At 34.2% G+C, this 25,469-nt stretch overlaps 2 protein-coding genes and 3 long non-coding RNA genes across 11 annotated transcripts; 3 read left to right on the forward strand and 2 right to left on the reverse strand.

Moving 5' to 3' along the window:
* Positions 1-19: 19 nt before the first annotated feature.
* Positions 20-14,929, reverse strand: LOC100869514 (multicopper oxidase 3). Of its 2 annotated transcripts, XM_012488615.3 has the most exons (10): positions 10,288-10,360; positions 6,544-6,796; positions 6,242-6,341; positions 5,595-5,715; positions 4,851-5,061; positions 3,951-4,346; positions 3,330-3,692; positions 1,855-2,130; positions 505-720; positions 20-385 (listed from the first exon to the last, which is right to left on the reverse strand). In XM_012488615.3, the coding sequence occupies exons 2-10, from the start codon at positions 6,665-6,667 to the stop codon at positions 234-236; spliced, it is 1,959 nt and encodes a 652-aa protein (XP_012344069.1). In that variant the 5' UTR covers positions 6,668-6,796; positions 10,288-10,360; the 3' UTR covers positions 20-233. The 2 variants fall into 2 exon arrangements, with proteins under 2 accessions (XP_012344069.1, XP_012344071.1); XM_012488617.3 differs by lacking the exons at positions 6,544-6,796; positions 10,288-10,360 and adding an exon at positions 14,497-14,929.
* LOC147657726 (pre-piRNA 3'-exonuclease trimmer) lies at positions 14,679-22,745 on the forward strand. Of its 6 annotated transcripts, XR_015291942.1 has the most exons (15): positions 15,062-15,430; positions 15,851-16,072; positions 16,144-16,378; positions 16,469-16,747; positions 16,840-17,044; positions 17,150-17,254; positions 17,341-17,448; positions 17,539-17,647; positions 17,728-17,827; positions 17,903-17,986; positions 18,058-18,146; positions 20,908-21,006; positions 21,319-21,657; positions 21,730-21,877; positions 22,023-22,534. XR_015291942.1 is itself a non-coding variant. In XM_086907661.1 (13 exons), the coding sequence occupies exons 2-13, from the start codon at positions 15,942-15,944 to the stop codon at positions 21,785-21,787; spliced, it is 1,602 nt and encodes a 533-aa protein (XP_086763787.1). In that variant the 5' UTR covers positions 14,679-14,994; positions 15,851-15,941; the 3' UTR covers positions 21,788-21,978. The 6 variants fall into 6 exon arrangements, 3 of the variants coding, with proteins under 3 accessions (XP_086763787.1, XP_086763785.1, XP_086763788.1); XR_015291940.1 differs by lacking the exon at positions 21,319-21,657 and having other exon boundaries at positions 22,023-22,745; XR_015291941.1 differs by lacking the exon at positions 22,023-22,534 and having other exon boundaries at positions 21,730-21,978.
* LOC100866276 (uncharacterized) lies at positions 18,480-19,021 on the forward strand. The gene is made up of 3 exons (XR_015291945.1): positions 18,480-18,621; positions 18,693-18,808; positions 18,889-19,021. It is a non-coding gene; the product is annotated as an uncharacterized LOC100866276 (long non-coding RNA).
* On the reverse strand, positions 22,618-23,812 carry LOC147657727 (uncharacterized). Its single transcript, XR_015291944.1, has 2 exons — positions 23,673-23,812; positions 22,618-23,337 (listed from the first exon to the last, which is right to left on the reverse strand). It is a non-coding gene; the product is annotated as an uncharacterized LOC147657727 (long non-coding RNA).
* On the forward strand, positions 22,998-25,469 carry LOC147657728 (uncharacterized). The gene is made up of 3 exons (XR_015291943.1): positions 22,998-23,253; positions 23,759-24,296; positions 24,455-25,469. It is a non-coding gene; the product is annotated as an uncharacterized LOC147657728 (long non-coding RNA).

Here is a 25,469-nt window from a genome sequence, read left to right on the forward strand (position 1 = left end):
ATAAAAGGAAAGTTTGGAATAAAGTTTAAAGCGATATATTTATTGTTATTACATTAGAAGTTCTGACGTAGATGTTTATACAATAACGAAGAAACGAGTAAGCTCAATTGCGAGAAAGAAAGAAAAGAAAGAAAGGATAATGAAATACGAAATATTCGCGGGTTACGTTACTTTCAGTCTCTATCCGTATTTTTATTTACAAGTATGTACACGGTGTACGGGGATGTTTAACGCTATATGAGAAAGTATTCCGGGCCAACGAAGGATCCACACTTGGGAAAATCTTCCGGAGCCGGGACCATGTCGCTCGTTTCCCCAACTTGAAGGATCACGTCCAATCCACGTGTCCATTCGGCCGCGTGCTCGTCTCGCAGCATCCAATAACCTGTTCAACAAATTTCATTCTCTCTTTTCTCGTGTTTTTCGACAACAACCAACGAATTTGTTCGAAACGAGATTTAAGATTTCACAAAGATTTTATTCTTTCCAATTTTGTGCAACTACCTGGATTGTTCGCTTTAAATCTGAGAGCAACCGCGCCGAATTTCGGCACGACCACGGTGTCCTTGGCAACCGTGCAGTCGAGATTCCGTGAGAACAGTTGCCCCTTGTCGTCCATGCTCTTCAACTCCTGCAGGGACACGCTGCGCCCGAATTTTCGGGCTCCGACCACGTAGAACGTGTATCCGTGCAGATGGTACACCAGGTCGTCGAGGCCACCTGCCAACGTTGGAAAAAAAAGAAAATTATAGAGATATTATATTCGTGTTTAACGCGATTCTACTTCTTGAAGGTAGAACTTTTTAAGAGATTAATAACGATAAGTCACGTTCCCTTCCCCCGTTCGAGAACAACAACACATGGCGTAAAATCTAGAGGCAAGAATTTTCCGAGAAGAGGGAGGGGATTGTAAAATCGTAAAAACAACTCGTATCTTATAACTTGGAAGGGAAAAACGGTGATCAAACCAAGAAACCAAGTGTTTTTTTTTCCCCGATTTCTCAGAGAAACAATTGTCGGAGATGAACTCGCGATCAATATTTCCAGCCTCCGCAGCTAACAGGAATATAGATCAAGGTTCTTCTAACTCAAGGCTACTACCACTACTACTACAACTGCAAAGTTTCAACGAAGTGAGTCCTACTCTGTCTTTCATCGGATCCTTCGTAAAACGATTCTTATCACCTTCGATATACTTTCGCGTCCTTTCCTCTATGAAACGAGGGAATGAATTTTCCAACCCTGTCGGGATTCACAATTCTCCAATTTAAACGTAACAATCGTTCGAAAAAGAAGAAGAAATTCTGGAAACGAATCTGAAAGTTGAAAAAAAGAATTGGCAGAATTTTTCCGCGAAGAAAATTGCACCACGACGAAACGAATTTGCGTACATCGAGATGGAAGGAAAAAGAAATTGATCGAGATAGTCCTCTCTAGTCGATAACCCGGCAACCAGGCTCGTTACGAATGTAATTGGAAATCTTATCTCTCGTTTTGTTTCATCACGAGGGAAGCCCCACTACGAGGTACACATATGAGGTATCCTCTGAAACGCGATTCTAAGACGATCTATCTGCTAATCGATGACTATCGCGACTATTTCTACGATGTTCTTTTTTTTTTTTTTTTTTTTTTTCCGTAGAAATGCTACCACGAAACCTTTTGCATCTACGTAAAATGAAATCCAATCGTGGACGCTTTATTTGCAAGATATCTAATAATGCAAAAGAAACAGAGAAGAAGAAGAAGAAGAGAATTTAGAAACATTCGCAATTCATTAGTTTTAATTGCATCAGTTTTAATTGAAAATTGATAAATAGGCAAAGACACGATACGGATGGAAAGTTTGGTTACCTTGGTCGAGGAGAATGATCTCGACGGTAGCTCCAAGCGGTATATACCTCACGTGGACGCATTCGCAAACGTTGGAGGCGGTAGCATCGGCGTGGCGGCAGCGTCGCGACGACAACGATGCAGTTTCGTTGTTCTCGGCGCGAGCGTCGTCCTCGTCGGGGGTTGAATAGCACATAGTCTCGCCGGAGACGTCCCCGCCCTGCGACAACAAGGGCGACGATGGATACGTGAACGTGGCGTTGTTCACGTTCAGAACTCTCGTCCCGACCTCGTTTCCTGCGAAACAGATCGATCGAAATGTGAGCCAAGTTTAACAAAAAAAAAAAATTGGAAACCGCATTTCTGTTTTCTTGAAGTCGAGATTCCCTCTTTCTTGATTCTATACGCACGCCGTGTAAACGAATTTTTAAAAGAAAAATTGTTAAAGGATTTTCATACATGGTGAGTCTTTGGCAGAAATCCGAGTTCGAAAGTCTGTGTAATTAATGGATCGAACAGAACGAGGAAATTTAATAAATTTGTGCAATATGGAAATGGAAGGAGTTATATTTTTTCCAAAAGAAAAATGAAGTAATAATTTCAGACTCCTTGCTCGAAGGAATAGTTGAATATTCCTAAAGAAATAGACGGGCCAATATCTTTTGAACAAGCAAGAAATACAAATACAGTTTTCACTTTACTGCTTTTTGAAAAGTTTTGTTGTTAACGACGATTTTAATTTTGTTAAATATTTTGTATTCGCTGGGAGAAACGAGGGAGAAGGAGAGAAATTACGAGAAATAGAAACGGATTGAAAAGTATGCGAGCGTTTACGAGTATGCAAAAGGAAGAGGTGTTGATAAGAGGGATAAGAAGATACCTGTCATTCAAATTGTATGAACAGACTCATTTACATGTTATGGAAATTATTACATGTAGGAAGCCGTACGAATCGTCGAGACGCTTTTCGTGTGACACGTATTGAAGCGAAATGGGATGAGCAAAGTCGGAGTATAAGCTTGCGAGCAAAGTTTTCGGTGGTTCGAGATATTCTCCACACTCCTCTGCAGGATCCTGCTTTCGATTCCGTAAATTTTGATTAAAGATGCTAATGAAACTGTCTAATTCGTGAACAATAATTGGTGGAGAAAACTTGGATACAATTTTACAAATGGTTTGATCGAATGTCTTTCAATCGAGCAGCAGAGAAGTAGGGAGAAGTAGAAGCACTACTACACTGCACTGTAACATGATCTTTTTTCTTCGACGTTCATTTTGAAAGGAGAGACACGTGGATAGTTTCCATGAAATTAATTCAAGAGATTTCAAGACGAACAAACAACAGGTCTGCTTTATAAATAAACTGTTGAATTAATTCGATTCCACGCCGATGATCCTTTAATTATCGTTCCTTTCGTTATTCAAAATATATAAAAAACTGGAAAGGAGAAAGTTGGAAATGGAAATTTTTGAAAATGAACGAACGAATCGCTCACCTACGATGTCGCTCGTTTGAAGCTTATAATTAATGGGCAAACGAACGGTCACGTCTGTTTTCTGTTTTCCCAGCCCGGACGGCATCTTCCTCAACGAGTGCAGTTCCGTCACGCACAGACTGCCGGGATTTCCACACTTGTCCGCTGGGTTTGTCGTCATCGCGACTCGATCGTTCGATTCCTCGGCTTCCGGCTGTTGGACGGCTTCCGCCGTGGACAACGGGTCCTCCGTTGAACTTCCCTTGTAGCTCAATATCGCGGCGCCATTTATGGGACTCGTTCCGCACTCTTTCGACGCGTGTACGTTGATCCAGTAGGAGGCTATCCGTTTATTCGCTTTCACCACGAAATCCGCTCTCTCCCCTGCGATTAATTATCTCCTTTAGACCTCTGATCAATCGAAACGATTTATTTCTCAAATTTATTGGCCTCTTTCAATATTAATTATTAAATTCGAAACTCGTATTTATTAATCGATTAAAATCGAGTGAAATTATTGAAAAATTGCAGAATTAATCTCGAATCAGAGAAGAAAGTGAGCAGAAAATTCCAATTGCTTTCGATCGTTATTACCGTCGATCGAAATCTCAAAATCGAAATCCCAAGCGGAGGAGGAATTACCTTTGGCCAAAGTAATCGATGCAACTTGTCTCGGCTCGACTGGCTGGCCGTCGAGGCCGATCAGAAGAAGGGGGTGAGCATCGAGGAGGACAGTTATTGGACAGGATCCGGCACCACCGGCGTTGGCCAGGCGGAATCTGTAACGTCGTCCAGGGAGGACGGTGAACTTGGTCAAAGGAACGTTCGGCCCGTTCGGCTGACGTCCTCGACCGTTCACCAAAAGGATGGCAGGCTTCGCGTGGCCATCCGTGAACGTGATCTCGCCCGAGTGCTGCCACTGGCTCACCAGAATCACGTGACTCGGGTCGTCGATGTCGTACAATGCCCTGTGAGGATCTCTTATGTCCGCTTGCTTCACTATCAACGCCCCGAATATGCCATTCGAGACGTCGTCCCCTGCAAATTCGTTCGATTTCGAAGGAGGAAGATTCCGATATTCGAATTTATGCTTCGAATTTATTCGTCCAACGATAGATAATTTTGGATATCGTAAAAATCGTAATAATTGGAAAAAAAGAAAAGGTTGCATCATGCTCTTTTTAAACGTACCGCTCTCTTCGAGTCGCTTATGCAACTACATTTATGCACTATGAATCGATCATTATCTCCGTAAGCGCTGATGTCATGAATGAATGTATGCGAAACGAAAGTCGTTTGTCGCCCATTACTCAATATCATTTATCAAAATCATTTGTTATTACACTTTCTATATGTAATAGAGGTTTTGTTTCCTAACGCGGTAGAAAGCAATATGTGTAATAAATTGATTCCGATTAATTGGGCGGGATAATGAAAATGGAAAGTGGGGAAAAAAAAAAAAAAAAAAAGAAGGAAAGGAGCGTGAAATATCGTTTCAAAAACTCGAAACGAATTTATTAGCGTTTAATAATAATTAATTACCGGCGTGGGCGTGCCACAAATGGGTTCCAGCGGCGGAGGCGCGAAATTTATATTGGAAAGTGGTGTAACTCGGTATCGGGCATTGAGTGACCAAAGGTGAGCCGTCCATGTACGGTGTCTCGAGCTGGCTCTGACCCCGCCAGTGTATAGCGGCGGCTTTACCTGGCAGCCTGTTGATCACGTCCACCACGAGGATGTCGTTTTCGCAAACCTGTACACCGAATCGATCCGTCTAAATCGTCTTCTTGCTCGTCCGCAGCAGTGATTCTCAACCTTTCGTTTTTCGTACGCTTTTATATAATTCAAAAAATTTGGCGGGACACACCAACCAATAAGAATAAATCGAAAGAATTTTATTTACTGAATATATGGCAGTGGCCATAACCGGGATTTTCTTTAGGATAAATAAATTATCACACAGGTGCCTTCTGTATCCTGTTGTTACCTTTTCGAATGATCGATATACAGATATTTGGACTGAACGTAGTGTCGATTGATAAAGAAGATTGTAAAAAAAAAAAAAAAAATAAATAAATAATTTTCATTTCGATGAGAGGGAACAGTGGTTGAGAATCGCTGGTCCAGAACCTTATATAAATACTCGACACGATAAATAGAAATTATCGTTGTAAAAAAAGTAGAGAGGGATGAAAAATGAAGGGATTGGGGGAAAAAATGTATCGAATTATATTATATTAATTACATAAGCGAGAATAATGAAATTACGATACGGTATTTAAATACCTGAATAGTGGGCCCAGGCATCTGACGATTCGCGGTCAGTATACCGCGTCTCTGTCCATCGGCCGAGACGCAATGATCGGCCAAACACGCGGTCTCGTTCCTCGGACAATCGCCGCACGATCTGAGATTGAAAACAATGGAAACAATGGAGGGAAGAGAGAGGGAGAAAAGATAGAAGAAAACGTAGAAGACAAGGGATTATAGCGTAAACAAGCGATTGAGAAAGAACGGTGAGCGAGTTGCTTCGAGCCTTCCGCATTTCATCGCTTAAGAAATTGCGTAATTGTTGTTGGAATTGGTTATTCCACTCGATGGATTCCGATAGAAAGAAACGAGGGAATTCTTCGAGAACGAATCGTTACGTGGATATTATTAACCAAAGTGCAATCACACCGTAACGTAATTAACATTCTCTTTTGTCGGTGAATTGGATTATGCAAAAATTTCGGATGAATATTTCCTGTTTCTTTCTATTTCTTTTTTCTTTTCCATCGTCTGAAAGAGACTCGATCGAACAAAATCGAAAGACGATAGAAATTTTTGATTTGATGATTTCTTAAATGGTTCTTAATTCTAAAATAATAATAATAATAATAATAAAGGGATATTATCTCGACGATTATGTACGATGATTAAAATAATCTTACTTGCTGAGTGACTGGAACACTTCCAAAGTGAGTTTCACTCGACAAATCATGGGCCAGTCCAGGTGATGGCATGGTCTGTCGCACGAGAGGAATATTTGTTCTACGAAACGAAAAAAAAAAAGAAAGAAAAAAAAGGGGAAACGAAATTACGTAGAATTCGCGAAGAAAAAAATAGAGAGAGAGAGAGAGAGAGAGAGAGATTGGTTGATAAATAATATTTGTACAAATTTGTCCAGAAACATTGAAAGTAATTAAACCCGGTCCAACGAGAGACGAGAAAGTCGCGTGAAACGCGGACTTACTGGGCCTGTAATTATTCACGTGCAAAAATGTGGCGGCTGCCGCGATCGTGAAGACGACAACGAGGAATCGGAGGCCATAGGTAGCCATCATCATCGCCAGGTCCGTGCTCTTCGAGGCTCTCATCGTCTACCCGGTTTGTTATGCAACGATAACAGCAGGTGACTGCATTCTCCCCGCGAGATTTATTCCACTCAAAAAGTCTCAGAAGCAACCTACAGTTGCTTGGACCTCTGAGCAATTGTTGTTCGAGTTCTTTTTTTTTTTTTTTTTTTTTCCACCATTGTTGCAGCAGAATGATAGAACCAATAGCAGGTCATCGAGATGATAAAAATAAATTTTGAACGTGAATAAAACGTTGTGATTATTAGATGAAAATGGAATCGTGATGGAATATCGATTGCGAGGATGTCTTTTTTTTTTTTTTTATGAAAATGTGAAATTATCGAAATTAGGTTAGAGAAGGAAATAAAGCCGAGTGAATAAAGATAAATGAAAGAAATATAGGAAAGAAAAGGAAATAATTGAGATAAAGATTGATCGCTCTTTTTCATTATTAAATATATATGTATAGGAGAAATGTGGAACGATGAATGTAATAATGATAAAAAAAAGAGATGTGGGATCGAAAGAAAGAGAAAATTATGAAAGATCGTTTGTTGGAGTGTGTTCTCGAGTGTATTAAGGATACCGGTAGAAATCGATATCTCTGAAATTCTGATCAACTGGGTGAAAGGAATCTTGTACGTAGGAAAAGAAAAAAGCGAAAGGACGAGGATGAAAGTCGCAACTGTTCGATTCTTCTACGTGGATGGTTAAGCAAACATTTCTTTTGATCTTTCGAGTGGAAAGTGAAGGAGGGCGGTGAAGACGATCTCGACAATGATGATAACGTGGGTGAATATTATTTTCAATTATTCGCGTTGAGATAATATATATATATGAGAGGTATATATCAATAACATTGGAGCAATCTTCTTTTGATACACTTTTGATGATCGATCAAAACGGTTAACGACATTTATTCTCCACGGGGAAAGAATTGCTTCTTTTCTCAAATATTATTTATTACTTTTTCCTCGATGTGTATCGTAAGATAAATTATGTTAAAAACTTTCACTCGACCGTGAAAACGACATGACGCGTAAAAATCGCAAATATGTAAATATGAAAAGTGCAATTTGTTGTTGCATATCTCAGAAAAAGAATTATTATTATATTTATTCACTCTTAATGTTTGATTATCTTGCCAGAATGGAATTTTAAATTTCCAACTTTAGGAGAGAAAGAGAAAGACATTTTTCTTTTTTTGAACCGGCTACTTTTCCTTCCCTCGTCGTGGATGATGTAATTTAATGAATTTCCCTTGAAACTAACGCGGATAAAATAAGGCAAACACGAAACGACGTTGAATAATGTCTCAGAGGGGGATGTACGAAGGCCATCTAATCGTATTGCGATTAAACCGAGTCATTATTACGTAAAAATTTTTATAATCTTCGTACGACACATTCTTTCGTAATTTGATTCAATTCAATCTAGCGTGCGACGTTTATCTTTGAACTTGTGTATTTCTTTTTTTTTTCTTTTTTTTTTAACAAGTACCTCTTAATCAAATATTATCGCGGTATATACGTTCTTGTAATTAAATTGATTTCGATCGAATTAATTGAGGGATTGTTTGCACGAGAGGTTGATGTTCAATGAACTTTTGATGGAATATGGAAATATTATTTTCCAGAGAAGATTTTTTGGAAACGAAATTTTTCGAACGAAAGAATGGAGAAGCTTTGTTGCAAAAATTTGTCGATAATTAACATCCTTATTTTATTTTAAATATATTTATAATTTCCTGATCCTGAAGATTTAGAAGAAGAAATGAAATCTAATGTAACTTTGCACACACGATCAACTTGTTACACTTTCTCCCATCTTTGAGCATTCTATGTATGTTCAATCTACTCTACATTCTCCATTTTTTTTTTTCTTTTTTCAAAAAGCTCTTGAGAACTTTCACAATAAATCGAACTCGACTTATAACACTTGAAAAACGAACTTGTAAGAGAAAGTTTTAACATTTATATCGAGTAGAGAAGAAATACTTAATTTGTAAGAGAATCTGTGTGAAAGTGATGACATTTATAAACTAACCGATTACAGATCATAAAATTATGATTAGCTCAATTCGTGTGCTCAACCTTCGTTTTTATCTCGCGAAATTGAATCAAGAGAACTTCTCCTTCTGTTTAATTATACTTCGATCCGACACAATTTCACCAAAAAAAAAAAAAAAGATTATCTTTTTTTTCTTTCCTTTTTTTAAATTTCACCGATAGTGAAAGGAAACTTAAAGAAAAAAATAAGAACGAGAGAGAGAGAGAGAGAGAGAGAGAGAAGAAACGGTTCTCGTTCGAATTTCTAAAATTGAAAAGGAACAAAAAGAAATTACGATAAATAAGGAAAGGTGAATGATGATAATCCCATATCAAACCTGAACCCTGCACACGTGAACTCGTGAACACTGTTACGCTTTCTCGTGAACAACTGAGCAGCCCAGAATTTTCGTTAGCTAGAACTGGCCCTCTCTCTCTCTCTTCCTCTCCCTTTCCCTTTCTCCTTCTGCCTTCTTTTTTTCACGTGCGACCTCGTACTGTTTCTAGATTGGCCATCGATTTTTTTCCTCCTTTTCCTCAGTTTTTTCTCTTCTTCTTTTTTTTTTTTTTTTTTTTGTATCAGAAATAATTTAAAAAAAAAAAGGGATCGAATTCAGTTTTCAGGAACGATACTTTCTCTGAAATTTCGAAGATGTAATTAACCAATTTGTTCAATGCAATAAAAATTTCTTCCGTCGAGAGTAAGTAACTCTTCGGAGTTTTTTACAAGATTTGTCTTGTAACAGGTTGAGTAGAGATTAGAGAACGATTTGAAATTCTTGTATCAAGAATTTTTTATCTGATTTTAAAACGTTTTAATTTATTGAAGGTCTACTAAACGATCGTCGTTTCCTCTTCCTCCTCTTGAAAAAATGGAAAAAAATGTAAATTGATAAAGTTGTCGAAGATGTTGATTCTCTGAATTAATTTCACTAATTTCGATGATAATAGTTTTATGTCATATATATAAACTGAATGATATAATATTAGATCCAGCTTAGCCTTTTATGATGAACTAAATGAAAGCTGTTTTCCATTAAATATAATTATCGGTCAAACCGAACGATAGAAAATTTGATATTCGCGTTGAATCGTGTTGATTAAAAACGATTGCGTAACGACCACCTCTCTCTCCACGTGTTCGAAACACGAGGAAAAACTACAGAAAATGATCGGTGCATTCGGTCAAACTCTACACTACTTCGAGTGAATGGTGGCGTCCACACATTTTCAAATATCGACTTTTTTCGAGGGAAAAGTCGTTATAAAAGTCGCTACGCCAATACTCCTTGTCGACTTAACCGGTTAATTTCTAATCTATTTCTAAAACAAACAAAATGTCAAAGATCTCGGCCCCTTGAGATTTTTTTTCCTCGTGCATAAGTTTGATCGATACCTCGTTTCGAACATACCTCGAAACGAGTTGAAAAACGTGTCGGCAAAATCTAGAAATGGAGATGAGATTGTCAAAGATGGACGAAAAATGAAAATAAAATTTGACGATAAATTCGACGAACGAAAATGAAAGAAGGAAAGAAAAATATTTCGACTGGTGGTAATATAATGGTGATTCTTCACTTCATATATAAGTACCAATTAAACACGAGAGCGAAGCGAGAACACTCGGGGAGCCAAGGCACTGTCGCGGTATCCGTAAACGACTGACGAGCGGTAGTTTTTGGCCGAAATTTCATTGCCAGAACATTGGAGGTAACCTTTTTCCCCTCTCCATCTGACCCTCCCTCCCTTTCGTATCCCTCCGCTGCTCGCTGCATCTCGCGTGCCATCGCGTTTTTATCCAGTTGCGAAAGCGAATCTCCAGATTCATCAATGGACGAACGTTTAACACGCGATCCCGGTGACAATATCGGTTCAGGTAAAAATCGTGCGTGCTCTCCCCACTCACCCCCTCCCCCTCCCTCCCCTCCCCCTCTCTCTCTCTCTCTCTCTCTCGCCGCCGGCTCTCCACCACGACCATCTCTGGTCGATCGAATATGTGTCAGAGACGGCGAAATGGCGAGTGAAAGTTGGCTCGAAGGGAGCTGGTGGCCGCGGTTACTTCACGCATATGCGTGTATCACGTTTCTTTTCCGTTTATCTTCCCGCTCTTACTAATTACCATTATCTGTCCTCGTACGTGTAAAAAGCCTCTTCCACGTTCCTCTTTTTACATTCTCTCTCTCTTTTTATCTTGACGATCCTTTTACTTTTCTTTCGTTTATCATACCATTTTTACTTTATTTTCTCGTACATTTCGAACTACGATAATATCTAAGCTTTTGAATTATTGACGATATGTCTGTATATACGTATCTTCTCTCGTTCTCTTCTTATCTTCTTATTAATCTTTCTTTATCTGCCTTTTACTTCCGTTCTCGCGCATCTTATTAATTATCTTCATATCTGTTTCCTTCAGTTGTTTGATTTTGTTTGTTGAATTAGAGAGAGAGAGAGAGAGAGTATGAATTTTTAAAATTGATTATAATTTTTTAAATATCCTGAATCTGTGTAAAGATTCCATATAGATTCGTTTCTCCGTGTCCCTATCTCTCTTCTCCCCCTCCCCCTCAATCCCACGTGAATCTTTCTCTTTCACCGAGCTGTCGATTACAACGGGTCCAAGAGATTTCGATTTCGATTTCGATTTCGATTTCGATTTCGATTTCAATTTCGGTTTCGATTTCGCTTTCGCTGGTGTTATTTGTTTTGCTCGCTTATGTGCGCCAAGTGCCATTTCCACGAGACAGGCTTTCTACTTTTCACTGATTTGTTTTATCGATTTACAAATTTTTTTGAATACTAATTGGCACAGTATCACTGATCACGATCTTCAAACGGGTTATCTTATCTCTCTCTTTATATCACCGATTAAACTAAGGATTAATTAATTTTGAATAGTCGTTATAGAAAAAAAATTATAAATTGATCGTAATGTATAGGTTGACAAGGGTTAAAATGATCGATGGGAAGATAAGAAGAAAAATGTGAATATTTGAATGAAATGTTTCCTACTACGTTCTTCTGGACGAAAATTTTTTGAAAAGAATTTTCTCGAAGTGTTTCCGGAAATCTATCCAACGGCTGAGATCTCTCGTCGCTAAGGTGTTTCGTTTCCAGGACGTTAGAAAGCCGGATCGATGAAATGTATACCTAGAATTGCCCGTTGTCGCGTGGTTATTTTCACCAGGGATCGTCTACTACTACTTTTTAATTAATTCTTATCAAGATTATTAAGAAAAATTTTGGCAAGAAACGCGTTAACTATTTGCGATAACTATTCTCAACTACATGGAATTTTAATTTTAACAGATTTATTGGAAAAAATTTTTTGCAATTTCAAGCAGTGTTAAAGATTAAAATCTTTTTTTGATTAAATTTTTGATAAAACATCTTGATGATTTGCCAAAACTTTTTGTGTATGCAGGAAAATAAGATAGAAACGGACTTGAATCGGATATTATCCCCTTTTTTTTTTTTTTTTTTGGAGGTAACTACCACGATATGCACGAATGGTGTTAAATTAGAGACGATGCGTAATCAACCAGAAAATTTATGGATTTTACCTTTATCCTTTGAAAAATAATCTAACTTTCCATCAAATCAAATAATATTTTTAAAGGAAAACTGTCATTTTCTCGTTGCATAAGATCCAATTAACATTACCAATGACACTAGCGCCACTTGACTACCAATTACTATATATTTATTCACTTATTTATTCGTTTCTTCAATTACTTATTCATTTTCTAAATTCAACTTTCTCCATTCCGTGAAATGTTCGAATTATTGCATTTTTTTCTTATGCAAAAATATACCGTTCAAAATGTGATATCAGGCGTCCATTTTTATCCTAACTAGATCGTAACAATGGAACAAAGATAGATCGCGCGTGATCTCGAATCGATCAGCGTTACAATATTCGCTTTCACCTCGCACTGGGGGGATGGTTACAATAATTATTCGCTATTTCTTTCGCCCGTTGGAAGTCTTAATTTCAACGGTTACGACGTTACGATTCTCCTTATCTGTGGAATGTATCTCACTTGTTAAACGGAATTTTTACGGCCGCGTGGCCGCGATCATGACCGAACAGCATCGATATTTCTACATCATAAAACCGACGAATGAAAAACGTGGAAAGGAAAAACCTTTATATACTTTCCATCTCGTTCTTACTTGTTACGCAATGCACGATATTACTTTCTTCTTTCAGGTTAGAACAAGTTTCCTATTCGATATATTGTTCAGTTTTTAATTGTTTCTAAAAAAGGATGACAAACACGATTTCTTGCAATGAATGTGGAAGAAAGTGATTTATAGCGAACATAAGGAAATTCATTGGAAGACTTTCACGCGACCTTTCTGGTAGCGCGGAGAGGAATAGAGAGAATATATCCAAAAATGAACTCTCTTCTTGTCAAATTTTGTTAATGGTAGAATTCGTGATTGGTAGAATTCGAGGAATAATTTTTCAAATAATTTTTTTAGATAAGACATCATCGTTGTGCACGATTCCAAATAATATCAAACTCGAAGCGTGTTACATTTCAGTTTGCAAGACTGGTCGCATAGACATTGAGGTACATTGTAGCAAGTAGAACAGCTTAAGTTGAACAAGTTTTTATGCGTGTATACAGGGTGATCCATTTTAATTGATAAACGCAATTATTTCCAAGTTTTTTTGGAAAATAATGGTGCGATCGACCGTTTCTTACGAAAAAAGATTATCGATCTATTCGTGGGGAAAAAAATTGTTTTAAATTTAATTTTAATAGAGAAGAAAGAAATATGTGTGAAATTTTATTTTTTCATTTATACACGTTTATTCGTAAATTTAATTTAGATGTTACCGTTGTTCCAGGGTGAAAGTGAAACGTTGCAGGATCGTGATTTCGTGTAAAAAAAAAAAAAAAAAAAAAAAAACGATTCAGTTTCGACTAAAGAATAATTGCTCGAGTCACGTTTAATTCGAAAATGAATTGAATAATGACGAAGGAAGTGAGGGCTAAGTGTCAAAAGTGGAAGAAAGCGGTTTGTTCGAGGATGGAGTTAAAATTAAAATTAAAATTTTAAAGATGATGGGTAGAGTAAGCGCTTTCTCGCGAAACATTCGAGGTTTAATATTTCTATGAATACTTTTATAGAAATATTTTTTATTTGCCATAATAGAAAAGTAAAAACAGCTTTAGAGTTCATAAATCAATTTAAATTTTTAACTATTGAGAGAACGAGGGAAAAAACTAGGGCCGTTAAATCGAAAGTAGTTTTTAGAAATCTCTAAGATAACGTATAAAATCTATAAATTTTGAATTTACAGATTCACGTTTTCCTTTCTCTAGTGATTTGATTTTTTGAAAACGTACCAAAGATATCTAAAATTGTATAAATATTCGAATAATGTAAATTGAAATTATTAGATTTATATAAAAATATATATTGGAGATTTTATTTATTTAGTTTTAAACGAACGAATCATAGTTTAAATTACATCTAGCATGCTTAACGGTTGTTGCATTTTTAGAAATGAAAATATCTTCACGCATTACCGAAACATTTATATTGATCTTAGTTCGGGTTTATTCACCTTTCGAAAAAAATCTTTCCTAATTGATTTGATAAAATCAATCGCATGTCCAAATCGATTTGATGAAATTTTCGACAGATTCTACTCTCACGACATTAATCTTCGTCAACGTACGAATGTTTAAATCGCAATTGAATTTTATAATTTATTATTATTAATTTAAAAAAGAGAAAAAGATATTCAGATATTTGACACAATGTTAAAAAAGAAAAACTCACGTGGTATAGGTGTCAGATAGATAATAGTCGCTACCACGGAACTCAGGCCGACGAATATAGAGAATCTGAAGAACATTGTTGAGGACAAGATCTAGGTTCAAGTGTCTCTTGTGTGCAACAATGCAACGTACACACTTGGTATAAAATTCCAACGGTGGAACGATCAACAGGACGAACTATCCAGTTTCGTGGCCGCGAATACACTAACACGATAGGCGCAAGTTCATTGCCAGAGAGAGAGTTGTTTGCCGATTAAAAAGAAAGATCTTTCAACTACGGAAACGTTTGTCGGTTCGTTCACGTTCGTTTCTTTGTTGCAATGCGATTATCGTGGAACACGTGAAAAACTGTCCACAGGTTTCGTTCGATGATATGCAACTAACTGAGTGCGAATCGTGACGATCACACTCGAGCGAGGAACTCGGTTGCACTCGACGATAGATCATTGCAAAAAAGCTAGCGTGTAGGAATTTTAACGAGAAGGAAGTTGTAAACGATGTATTTATTTTATTTTAGATCATTCGATTATATTCATATTCACGTTTAATATTGAAATTGATATTGCACATGATTTGTTTATTTGTTATTAGTAATATTAGTTCTAATTATTATGGGAGAATTATTTGCACAGTTTGATATACTTGCTTTTCCAATTTGATTATCTAACAATGAGAAAGTTGTAACTTGTCTGATCGTTCGAATGGAAAATTTTCGAAAGAAATTGCTCGATCGAGTTTTTCTTTGCTACGCCTTCAAATCCTTTTTACCATCTTTGATTAACGATCGAGTTTATGTCGAATTAAATTGTTGTTGAAAATCAACGAGAAATTTCTTGAGAAAGTGGAATAAATTATATCCGATAATTGGATGGTTGATTTTTGTTTTTTGATCATGATTCGATTAATTTTATTCTTTATACTTTCGAAGCGTTAAGGTATAATTATACTTATATTATTATTTATAATTATAATTAATTTTGATGATATATGCACTCTATGTAATATCTTAGAAATTGCATAAGTTTTCAAATTTAATAATTTTAAATATGTTAGACAGAAATGTGCTGTAATAGTTTTATTTAACGAATTAAAAAGAAAATATGTGCATTTTTATGTATATTATTTATTAATTTATAATTTTAATTGTAAATATGTGCAATTTCAAATTTTAAATATTATCTTATCGTCATTGTCCTGAATAATATTTGAATATTTGATTTTTCATAAATCATCTTTGAAACTAATTATTATTTAACAAATTAAATTTTAAATACGTAAATTTTTATTTTATTTCATCGCGAAATTAATTTTTTTGTGATAAAAATTAATACTGTAGTTTTTATTGGATATTTTAGGTTATATTGACATTGTACATTCATACATTGTACATTACGATACATTTAAGAGGAAAGTTCTAGTGTAGATAAATATATAGAATTTGATAATATGAATGAAGTTTTAAACAAGAACTTTAAAACTTTGTATCCAAAGTTGGAAAATGCTGTGAACAATGCAACTTTTATTGCCATCGATGCTGAATTTACTGGTTTATATTCAGAAGAGAAATTGAAACATAGGTTAGATTTGTTTAAGAATTAAAAATCAACTTTAATTATATTTTTTCTCACTTGTATCTCTTTCATTTCAGCTTTTTCGATTCGTTCAATGATCGTTATAAATTATTAAAGAAAAATATTCAACAATTTATGATAATACAATTTGGTATTGCAACTTTCCGTCATGTTCCTTATGAAAATACCTATAAAGTAGATTGTTTTAATTCTTATTTGTTTCCAAAATCTATACCATTAAAAAATAGACATTTAATATGGCAAGTGGCAGCATTAGAGTTCCTTTGTAAACATAATTTTGAATTTAATAAAGTATGTTGTTTAAGTAAAATTGTGTATTATAAAACATATTTGTGTTTACTCGTACAAATTATTTGCTTAATTCTAATATATATCTTTTAGTTTTTAAATGAAGGTATTTCGTTCTTGGATGAGACAGATGAAAAGTTATTAAAGAATTATATAAAAGGAGGTAGTTTAGCATATAATTTAAATCATTTAACATATGAAGAGGAAAATGAGTTCATAGATTATAAAACTAAGATTTCTGAATGGATTGCTAATAATAAGAGTGAACAAACATTAAACATACAAACTTCTAATCCTATATTACAATATTTGATACATAAAGATATAAGGTACAATTATAAAAATATTTGGAGTATATCGGATCATAAATCAGTATGTATACCATATTTTTTATTATTTATATTTTGATATAAATAAGTATATGTATATATTAGAAACATTCTACGGAGTTATTTCTTTTTTAGATAGGTATTGTAGAAATATCACCTGACATGCATGAACTTTTAAAAAAGAATGATGAAGAAAATTTGGAGAAAGAATTGTTAGATTATTACATAGGATTTTCTAAAGTATTTAAACTTTTATCCTCCTCTAAAAAAATAATAATAGGACACAATATACTTTTAGATTTGATGTTTATGCATCAACAGTTTTATAAACCACTGCCAAGTATTAAATATTCCATATTATATATAATATTTAATAAAATATAATATTTTATTGTTTTTTACAATATTTAATAAATTATATAATTGAAATTTATATATATTTTAGATTCATATAATGAATTCAAAAACAATATACATGAATTATTTCCACAAATATATGATACAAAATTTTTAAGTTACGAAGTACGAAAATTATTTAGCAAGGAAGAAGGTAAAAAGCAATGATAAAAAGAAACAAAAAATTATAAATAAATGATATAAAAGTTGTATAAACATATGAACATGTTTTTCTTTAAGTGAGTTGGAAAATAAGTTCATTGAGTACTTTATACGAATATTTTACAACTAAAGGAAAGTTATTAACCTTGAATTCACCAAAGATTGTAATTAATGAAGAATCTTCAAGTAAATTACTTTTTATGATGATTTATTAAAATTTATTATATTTTAATATAATTTCATATTCTCAATTCAAATTTTATTATATTGTCCCAGATATTATCCTAGATGAAAAAAAGTATCATACTGCTGGATGGGATGCTTACTTTGCTGGATATATATATATAAAAATGGCACACATATTTTGTGTAAATAAATTTGGAACGTATGGTCAATATTTATATAATATTTATATTATAATAATTTTTGTATTTATTTATCTTGAATAATATTTTTTATTTTTAGAGGTTTGGAAGAAAGAAGAGCAACGCATGCTGAACTAATAAACAGCATAAAAAACTTTGTAAATTGTATAAATATAACAAGAGGCAATGAAATGTATATGGTGAGAAGATATATATTTCTTTTGATAACTAAGATATATAAAATAATAATTTTAATTATACTATGTATATTTTAGAAATTTGATGGTCCAGACCCAATGTTATCAAGACCAGAATGGCTTCATGTAAAGTTAAAATCACCAACTGTAGATATTAAACAGGTATATTCAAATGTAAAATTACATTTAATAATAATCATTAGAAATGTCTGAATACTAATATTTTCCCCCAGTTGATGGAGAAGTTTTCATCTTTTGGCCAAGTGGATGTAATGCCTTTTGCTCAAAGACGTGTTTTGGTAGCTGTAGCAAACCACAAAAGGTTAGAACAATTGTTATTTGCTCTTATTTTTCTTTTTTTTTTATCGTTACATAAAATAAAAATTTTATGTGAAAATATATACAAGACGATTGGTTTGAATTAATCTGATAAAATGATAATCTAAAAATATGCGAAAACATTTCCATCATTTTTCAAGGAGCGACAAACCAGTCGATGCAATTGAAAGGCCACAATAATAAATATGTATTTAAATACTTTTAGGCAATGAGCTTATTTAACATGAAATAAATTTAAACTTCGTTGTCGTCCAGCATAAATATCTTCATGGCTGGCCGTCAAGCTGACACAAGACACGCTTGCAGAAACTCGTATTTTACGTTTTGTACTTACATCATAATTCGGGTTATCAAAACAATGAGGTGAGATTAAAGGAAAAGTGCAAATACGACCAATCCATATAAACGTGTCGCGATTTCTATAAATATCAAATGTAGAGAAAGGACAGGTGTTTCAGGTATCTTTTATATTTTACCTTACGCATCAGGCAAATATAATTAGGTATTAAATACGCAGTTGGTATTTTAGTATGAAGCTGCTTCAAAGTAAGGTGCCGGAACAATTTTGGATCTTATCCAAGGGCAACCGCGTATACTCATCATTGCGCTTACAAAGTGATATCGATGCACGTGATTTTATATGACGTAACCGCATTTTCGTTTTGCCAAAATTTGTCCTAGTTAATACATAGTTCTTGATATTTTAACCGCGTATTGTCTCGTAGGATTTTGAATGCATAGATCAAATGTGATTCGCTTCGATGGAAAATCAACAGGTAAAAAGATATCAAGTTCACTTTAAAGTTCAGATAAGCGAAAGCATAGAATCTTTTATGCTTTTAAAACGTAACAAGACCGATATAGCATTACCGAGAAAGAGATTAATTATAATCGTGCGTCTTGTCAGTTGAGCATCACCAGGAAAACTATAAATATCAGCGGAATAGGTGAACGACCTAAGAACCCTTCAACGTCTCACAGATCTCTCAGTATAAATCTCTAGAAGTTCATATATGAATTATAATATAAATAATATGTTATAAAATGAATTATAATATAATATATGTATATATTATATTTTTTACAAAAATAATATTAATTTTTAATTTCTTAATTTTTGGGTCTCAAGCTTTAGAAAATACTTATATGAGGACTTAAACAAGATTGCTAAAGTACTTTTTCTATAATACTTTTTTATATTTTAGATTTATCTAAAACATTTAAAATTATACTATTAATATCTAATTTAAATAATGTTATCAAAGAAAATTACTGCGAAATATTTAATTTATTACTCCTCATAAAGTTGTAAGAATTGAACATTCCATAATTCATTATACGCATAAAATAACAATTATACTCACTTTTTCATAATACTATAAATCATTCGATCTTTGACGTAAGTAGAATACAGTGCGTGACAAGTAGTCAATAACACAACGTGGTCAATGAATCTTATTTTACGCGAGTATCGACACGTTCGGACGGCAACAACTCTTACGGTTTATTTCTTCAATCGGGTCGGATGAACGATCGATCGAATTTTCTTTATTCAGACAGCTTAAAATCACAAACGAGCGCAAGCATCGATATCAGATACATTAGAATCCTTTTCGTTTACTTTCTATTTTAGCTATCGAAACAATGATCACTTATACGTGTAAATGAGCATCACTGCAAATTACCCCCTGTACTGTTTTAAATCGTAAATTTTGATTCGCTTCCTAACGTTTATTGTTCCACCTACCACTTAATAGCGATTTCCTATAGAATTCGCTTTAACTGAACGTATGATGAAATTGAATCATTTAATTATCTTTTTAAATACACTTAAATTCATAAAAAGAAAAGACAATATAGAAAATAAGATATAGGACAAAAAATTTGATTAAAAAAAAAAAAAAAAAAAAAAATAGAAATATCGATATCGTATGATAAAATTTTACTTCTTTCCACGTACGTTTCATTTATTTTTCAAAATTAATACAAACATAGAATACTAACGAAGTATTGTTGCACGTTTGAAAAAACGCTAATGAAAACGCTAATTGTGGAATGGTAACTTGAATCGAGAAACTGTATAACCATGGATTGAGAATAGTCGCGAATCAGCTAATTTCATCACATTCGAATTAGATCGAAATGAATTATCATTCCCCTCTATCTATCAAGTATGCATTTTCATTCGCTGAACCGTTCAGCACAATTCACCACGCGTTCATATATCACAATGCGTCAGAAAATCTGATGCTGGCATTGTTCCAAGGGTTTCCACGTGTCCACGTGTGTACACGTTTTTACTGTACAACTTTTGTATCGGGTTCGCGTGTATCAAATTATTCGAGTTAAACGATCTTCGAGAGATCGTCGTTGAATAAATTTTGACGCACGCAATTCTCGATGATCGTGTGAAGTTTTTGGTCTAATTTTATGAAGGGGAAAATTGATTTAAGGAAATTTATTTTGATAGGATGAATTATCATTTATAAAATTTTGTTATCCATTAAAACGTAAACTGAAGATTATAAAGTAATTATTGTAAATAAGGGAAAATAAATATTTATTTAATTTTATTATTATTATTATTATTATTATTATTATTAATAAAATTGTATCGCAAGCATGCAGTATAACATAGTTACCGATGAGTGCAGGTTGCTCAATGTAATCGATACGAAATTATTTTTACCCATGTATTATTAATCGTATTATAAATCGTTGTCGCTTGGAAAATTCTGTTGCAGCGCGTTACACATATTGCGGCATTTCAATAGCAGCGAGGAATTTCAAGTGGCACGGTATAGTCGCATAAGGCACGCGACACCCATCAGCATCTGTTTGTGGTACGTTGAGAATATTTTTCACGTCTTTAATAATTAATTCATCAGAGGGTCAAGGTTTGATACAATTTTTACACTAACGTGCAACATTTTTTTCAATGAATTTTTTATAATGGAAGACAATTCAAAGTATTTAACATATTTTACATGTTTCGTTATAAATGTATATATACATATAAAACATGAATTTATAATGAGGAAGAAAATTGTAAAATATATCTATCGAAGAAGAATAGATGAAATCCATGGATCTATCTTTCAACAAAGCTGTTAACGATCGTCGTATTTGACTGAATCGTTTCTGTCCATTTTCAGAATTCGCCCGTGATCGAAATTCGGTCTCGAGCCCCAAATTCGATCATCGTGTTTCAGCTTGAACGAAGTCCGAATCCGCGTTACGTCAAACAAATTAATGATTCTTCCACGCTCCTCCTCGTGGCGGCAGACTCTCTAATTAGCACTACGATTGCCGTAGATGCACAAGTGACGATCGCGATGCCAATTGTTGGCCACCTTAGCCAATCCTATAAAATCGTCGGATTCTTTGTTGCTCACCTTCGATGCTTGTTAAGACGATTTTGAAACGTGGATTGCGTAATTGATCATCGATTGCGTACTAATCGCATGGTTTTTCATTTATTAAAATTGCAACCTGTTGGTGAATTAAGTTGTACAAGTAAGTTGTTCGTTAATTCTTATATCGCTGATTAATCGTTTTAATTGCAGGAGCGGAGTCATCTTGTCCGGAAGCTTATTTGCCTGGATGTTGAAAAAATGCTTTTAAAAAGCTACTTGAATGCGAACATTTATCTGAATGCAGTTATCATTTGTGATTGAATAATAATCGTGTAAATTATAATAATTATTAACTAAGGTAATTAAGGTTTATTTAGCAATTAATAATTGTAAGAAAATAATATTTTACAATATTGTATTGCCAACGAAATCACAGATAAATAGTTAATTCGAGCTAAATAGTTTTATTAAGTTCATTGAATCGTCATGGTTTTTCTTACAAGGAAAAAACGAGGAGAAGAAAGATGAAAAATGAGAGAGAGGTAAGAAAGTGAAGTGTGTGGTTCGACTTCCGTCCGACTACTCGGCCCAGGAAGAATGTCTTCGTCTTTGTCTTCCTTTCTTACGCTCGTTTCGCGAACACCGGCCGCAGAATCTATTTAAATATTAGATTGAAATCGCGAGTGGAATCTTTGCGTGAGCTGTTATTATTATTTCTCGTTCTGGTTTGTCGACGTTCCGGGCCAGAGCTCGTTTTCGTCAAGGAATCTATCCACCGTGGTGCCAAACCTGTGCGTTTGAGTTTTTCAAACTCGTGAAAAATCCAAATGATTCTCTCCAATCTATCCATCGATCGACACGCATCTTTGCATCTATTGTATCTTTCATCTTATATTTTGTTTTATTTATTATACACAGGCACATAGTTTTGACTTTTATCAAAATACGTCTTTTACGTTACATCTTCTACAAGTAATTTTCCTCGGACACGTAATAAAAATTCATAAGATTCTTAGAAGATTGAAAATTTATATAAATAATTGTATACAACAATAACGTATTAAAAACAAAACAAGGAACAAGTAATAATACGTGACAGATTGTATCATAAATTTATTAGCAATCTTGGCAGAAACGTTGGGACAGTCATGCTCAAAAACGATTCAAATAATATTTTTCATTGTGAACAATTGTTAAAAATATGATAAACATTGTAAAATCTTGAAGAAGATATTCCTTTATTAATCATGTCACCGTTGATGGATTCAACGAATATAACGATTTCAAATTCCTATCCTAGGAGAAGAGGCATGATATTCTTCTCGTCACGTTTTAGTTGCAGTTACTCGCGCGGATCACTTTGTGCTACTTTGTACTTATCACAGAATCCTGATGGCCGAGGAAGAGACCAAGTGCTCCTCGATATTTCAAAAGTTTTCTCTGGCCAACACCCAAGGCTAAAACACTCGAAATAACGCAGTAGCAATTCGTGTAGGCGTACTGCCGGACGGTCAGCTTGGTCACACTGGTATCCGGTGGCAGGTGGAGCAGCTCTTGAGGTGGATCCCATTCTGTGTCTGTCTGGATCTCCGGATTCAACGATGGATGTAAAGGTCGTGAGCGCCAGGAACGAGGTCTATGGAACTAGGTTAACTAAATTCACCATTTTCTCTTCTTATTGAACATCGAATATCACGAGCCATACGAGGCTATTGTTCCTTTAGGATTCTCTTGGTAATTGCTGTTAATTATCTTTGTAACTTATCCGTTATGTATCTTCCTTTATTGTAGGTATATAAATCAAGATTAATCTTCTCGCTATTTAAATTATATTTAATACCTTCTTATTTTATTCCAAATCATTATTTTTTTGAAATTATATTTTCAAAGTTAAAGAAATAAAGAATGAAGAAAGATGATTTGATTGGTTATCATTAATTTTGCAGATATTACACTATAATGAATATTTTAACTCGTATATTTCTAGATAAAGATAAATATAATCCTCACACTTTTCTTAAGTGAAGAGAAATTGCTAAACTTATATACCAATTAAATTATTTCAATAAATTATTTCAAATCATTGAAATCTTGAAATTTTTTTTCATAGAAATATTCTTTAACTTATGATATTTAGATTCAATCATGCTCACCTAAAATAAATCATCATCTCTCCTGAATCTTCTATCATTTCCATATTCATTTCCAAATTAAAATTCCCCATTTTCTTATTTCACAGAATAATTAACGAACGAATAAAGTCTCGAAAGAAAAAAAATTGGTTGGTAACAAGACCTACTTTATTCCCCGTGCAAAAAAGTTTGAAAAACGATATCACGTGGCCACCCAAAAATACTACGAGAGGTGACTCGATCCAATCGCCTTCACCTATCGGTCCGGCCAGGACAAGAAGCGGCTTGGTCGGGTTGTACTGCCAGCAAAAAGAAGAGACGATTGAAAATACCCATGTTCTGGTCTCTCACGTGTTTCGAAATCCGTGCACCCGAGAAATCGTAGTGTTCCACCGAAGAGCCCCCGGTGTGGGCCAGGCTGTGCGCGATTTCGCTTTGGCATCGGCCAAGCACCTGTCGCACGCATCGCCACGGTGGAAAATAGAAAATCGTTTTCGAAAAAGGCGCGCGCATGCGCATAACGCGATTACGTGGGTGTGTCGAGATTAATTGCTCGCGCCAATTACCGAAATAATGGTAAACGGTCTCTTGCAACTATGCATAATTAAATCAGGATTTCGAAACGAGAACAGATTGTTAAATAAGGTGATGAAAATTTAATCGTTTCGTTCTTTGATGTGAATAATGTGGATTCTTGTTAATTACTTGGAGGAATTGCAGAAAAATTGTTTTTTTTTTTTTTATTTTATATACCAAATTTTATATAATATAATGTAAATTAATTTAGATTATATGTATTCTAGGTTACAAAAAGAAAATGAGGAATATACAAAGTTAATTAAGAATATGAAAATTTTTATATCACAAAAATAAGGTTAGAAATATGAAAATTTTCTGTGATATTAGGTAATATAAAAATAAATTTGAAAAGTGTCAAACTTTTTTCTCATTGTGTCCAAGTTTTCATTTATCAATCGGCAATATGAAAATTAAAAGAAAAATGATGAAATGTAAGAGAAAAATTTGCTTTTAAAGTAATTACAAGGAATGGATAAGGAATGGGATAGAGTTGAAGAGATATCTCTGAAGTGGCGGAAGTACAGAAATCGTCTTTCTCCGGAGGGACACCAGAGGTCCCAGCAGCTTTTCGTTCGAAAGCTCTCTAGGATTATTTTTGTCCATAAGCTGAATAGCGGAAATAGCTTAGCCTAGCCCCTGGCCTAGAGCGTAGGCTTGACCGGCCATAATAGCGTCTCTTTCAAGGATATATCGTGACATCACGATTTCTTTCGAGACGTCAGTGTCTACTAATATGACGTTTCTCCTTAAATTATCAATTTATACATGCTAATTAAATATAAATAATTTGAAATATGAATGAAACAATTTCCTAATAAATTATTTATGTTTTATCTTATTTTTTACATTGTATCAGTAGTTTTAATTTTTGTTTTATTAAAAATATGAATTATATTAAATATTTTCGTGCAAGTTACTTATCTTAGGATAGCAGACGTTACGTCTTCTCTGATCATTGAAAGCACACAAAAATAATCCAACGTTTTACAAGAAGCACGGAATTATAAATACTCCTGAGCACATTCGTCTTGCTGAAATGGGTTTTTGCCTCGTTCGAATAGTCAATGAACGTTCCTATTTAAAAGAATATCTATTTATCTTTTTACAGATCAAAATTTTTATAATAATTATTAATTCTTGTCTAACCTGTAATATTTTTAAATATAATTTTTATTTACTTTAATTATATTGTAATTTATATTTAATAAAGAAAATTTTTTGTTATTTCAGAACATTAAA

The sequence above is a fragment of the Apis florea genome, unplaced genomic scaffold (assembly GCF_048593485.1).
Source record: "Apis florea isolate Af1SG1 unplaced genomic scaffold, ASM4859348v1 contig_2897_pilon, whole genome shotgun sequence".
Taxonomy (NCBI): Eukaryota; Metazoa; Arthropoda; class Insecta; order Hymenoptera; family Apidae; genus Apis; species Apis florea.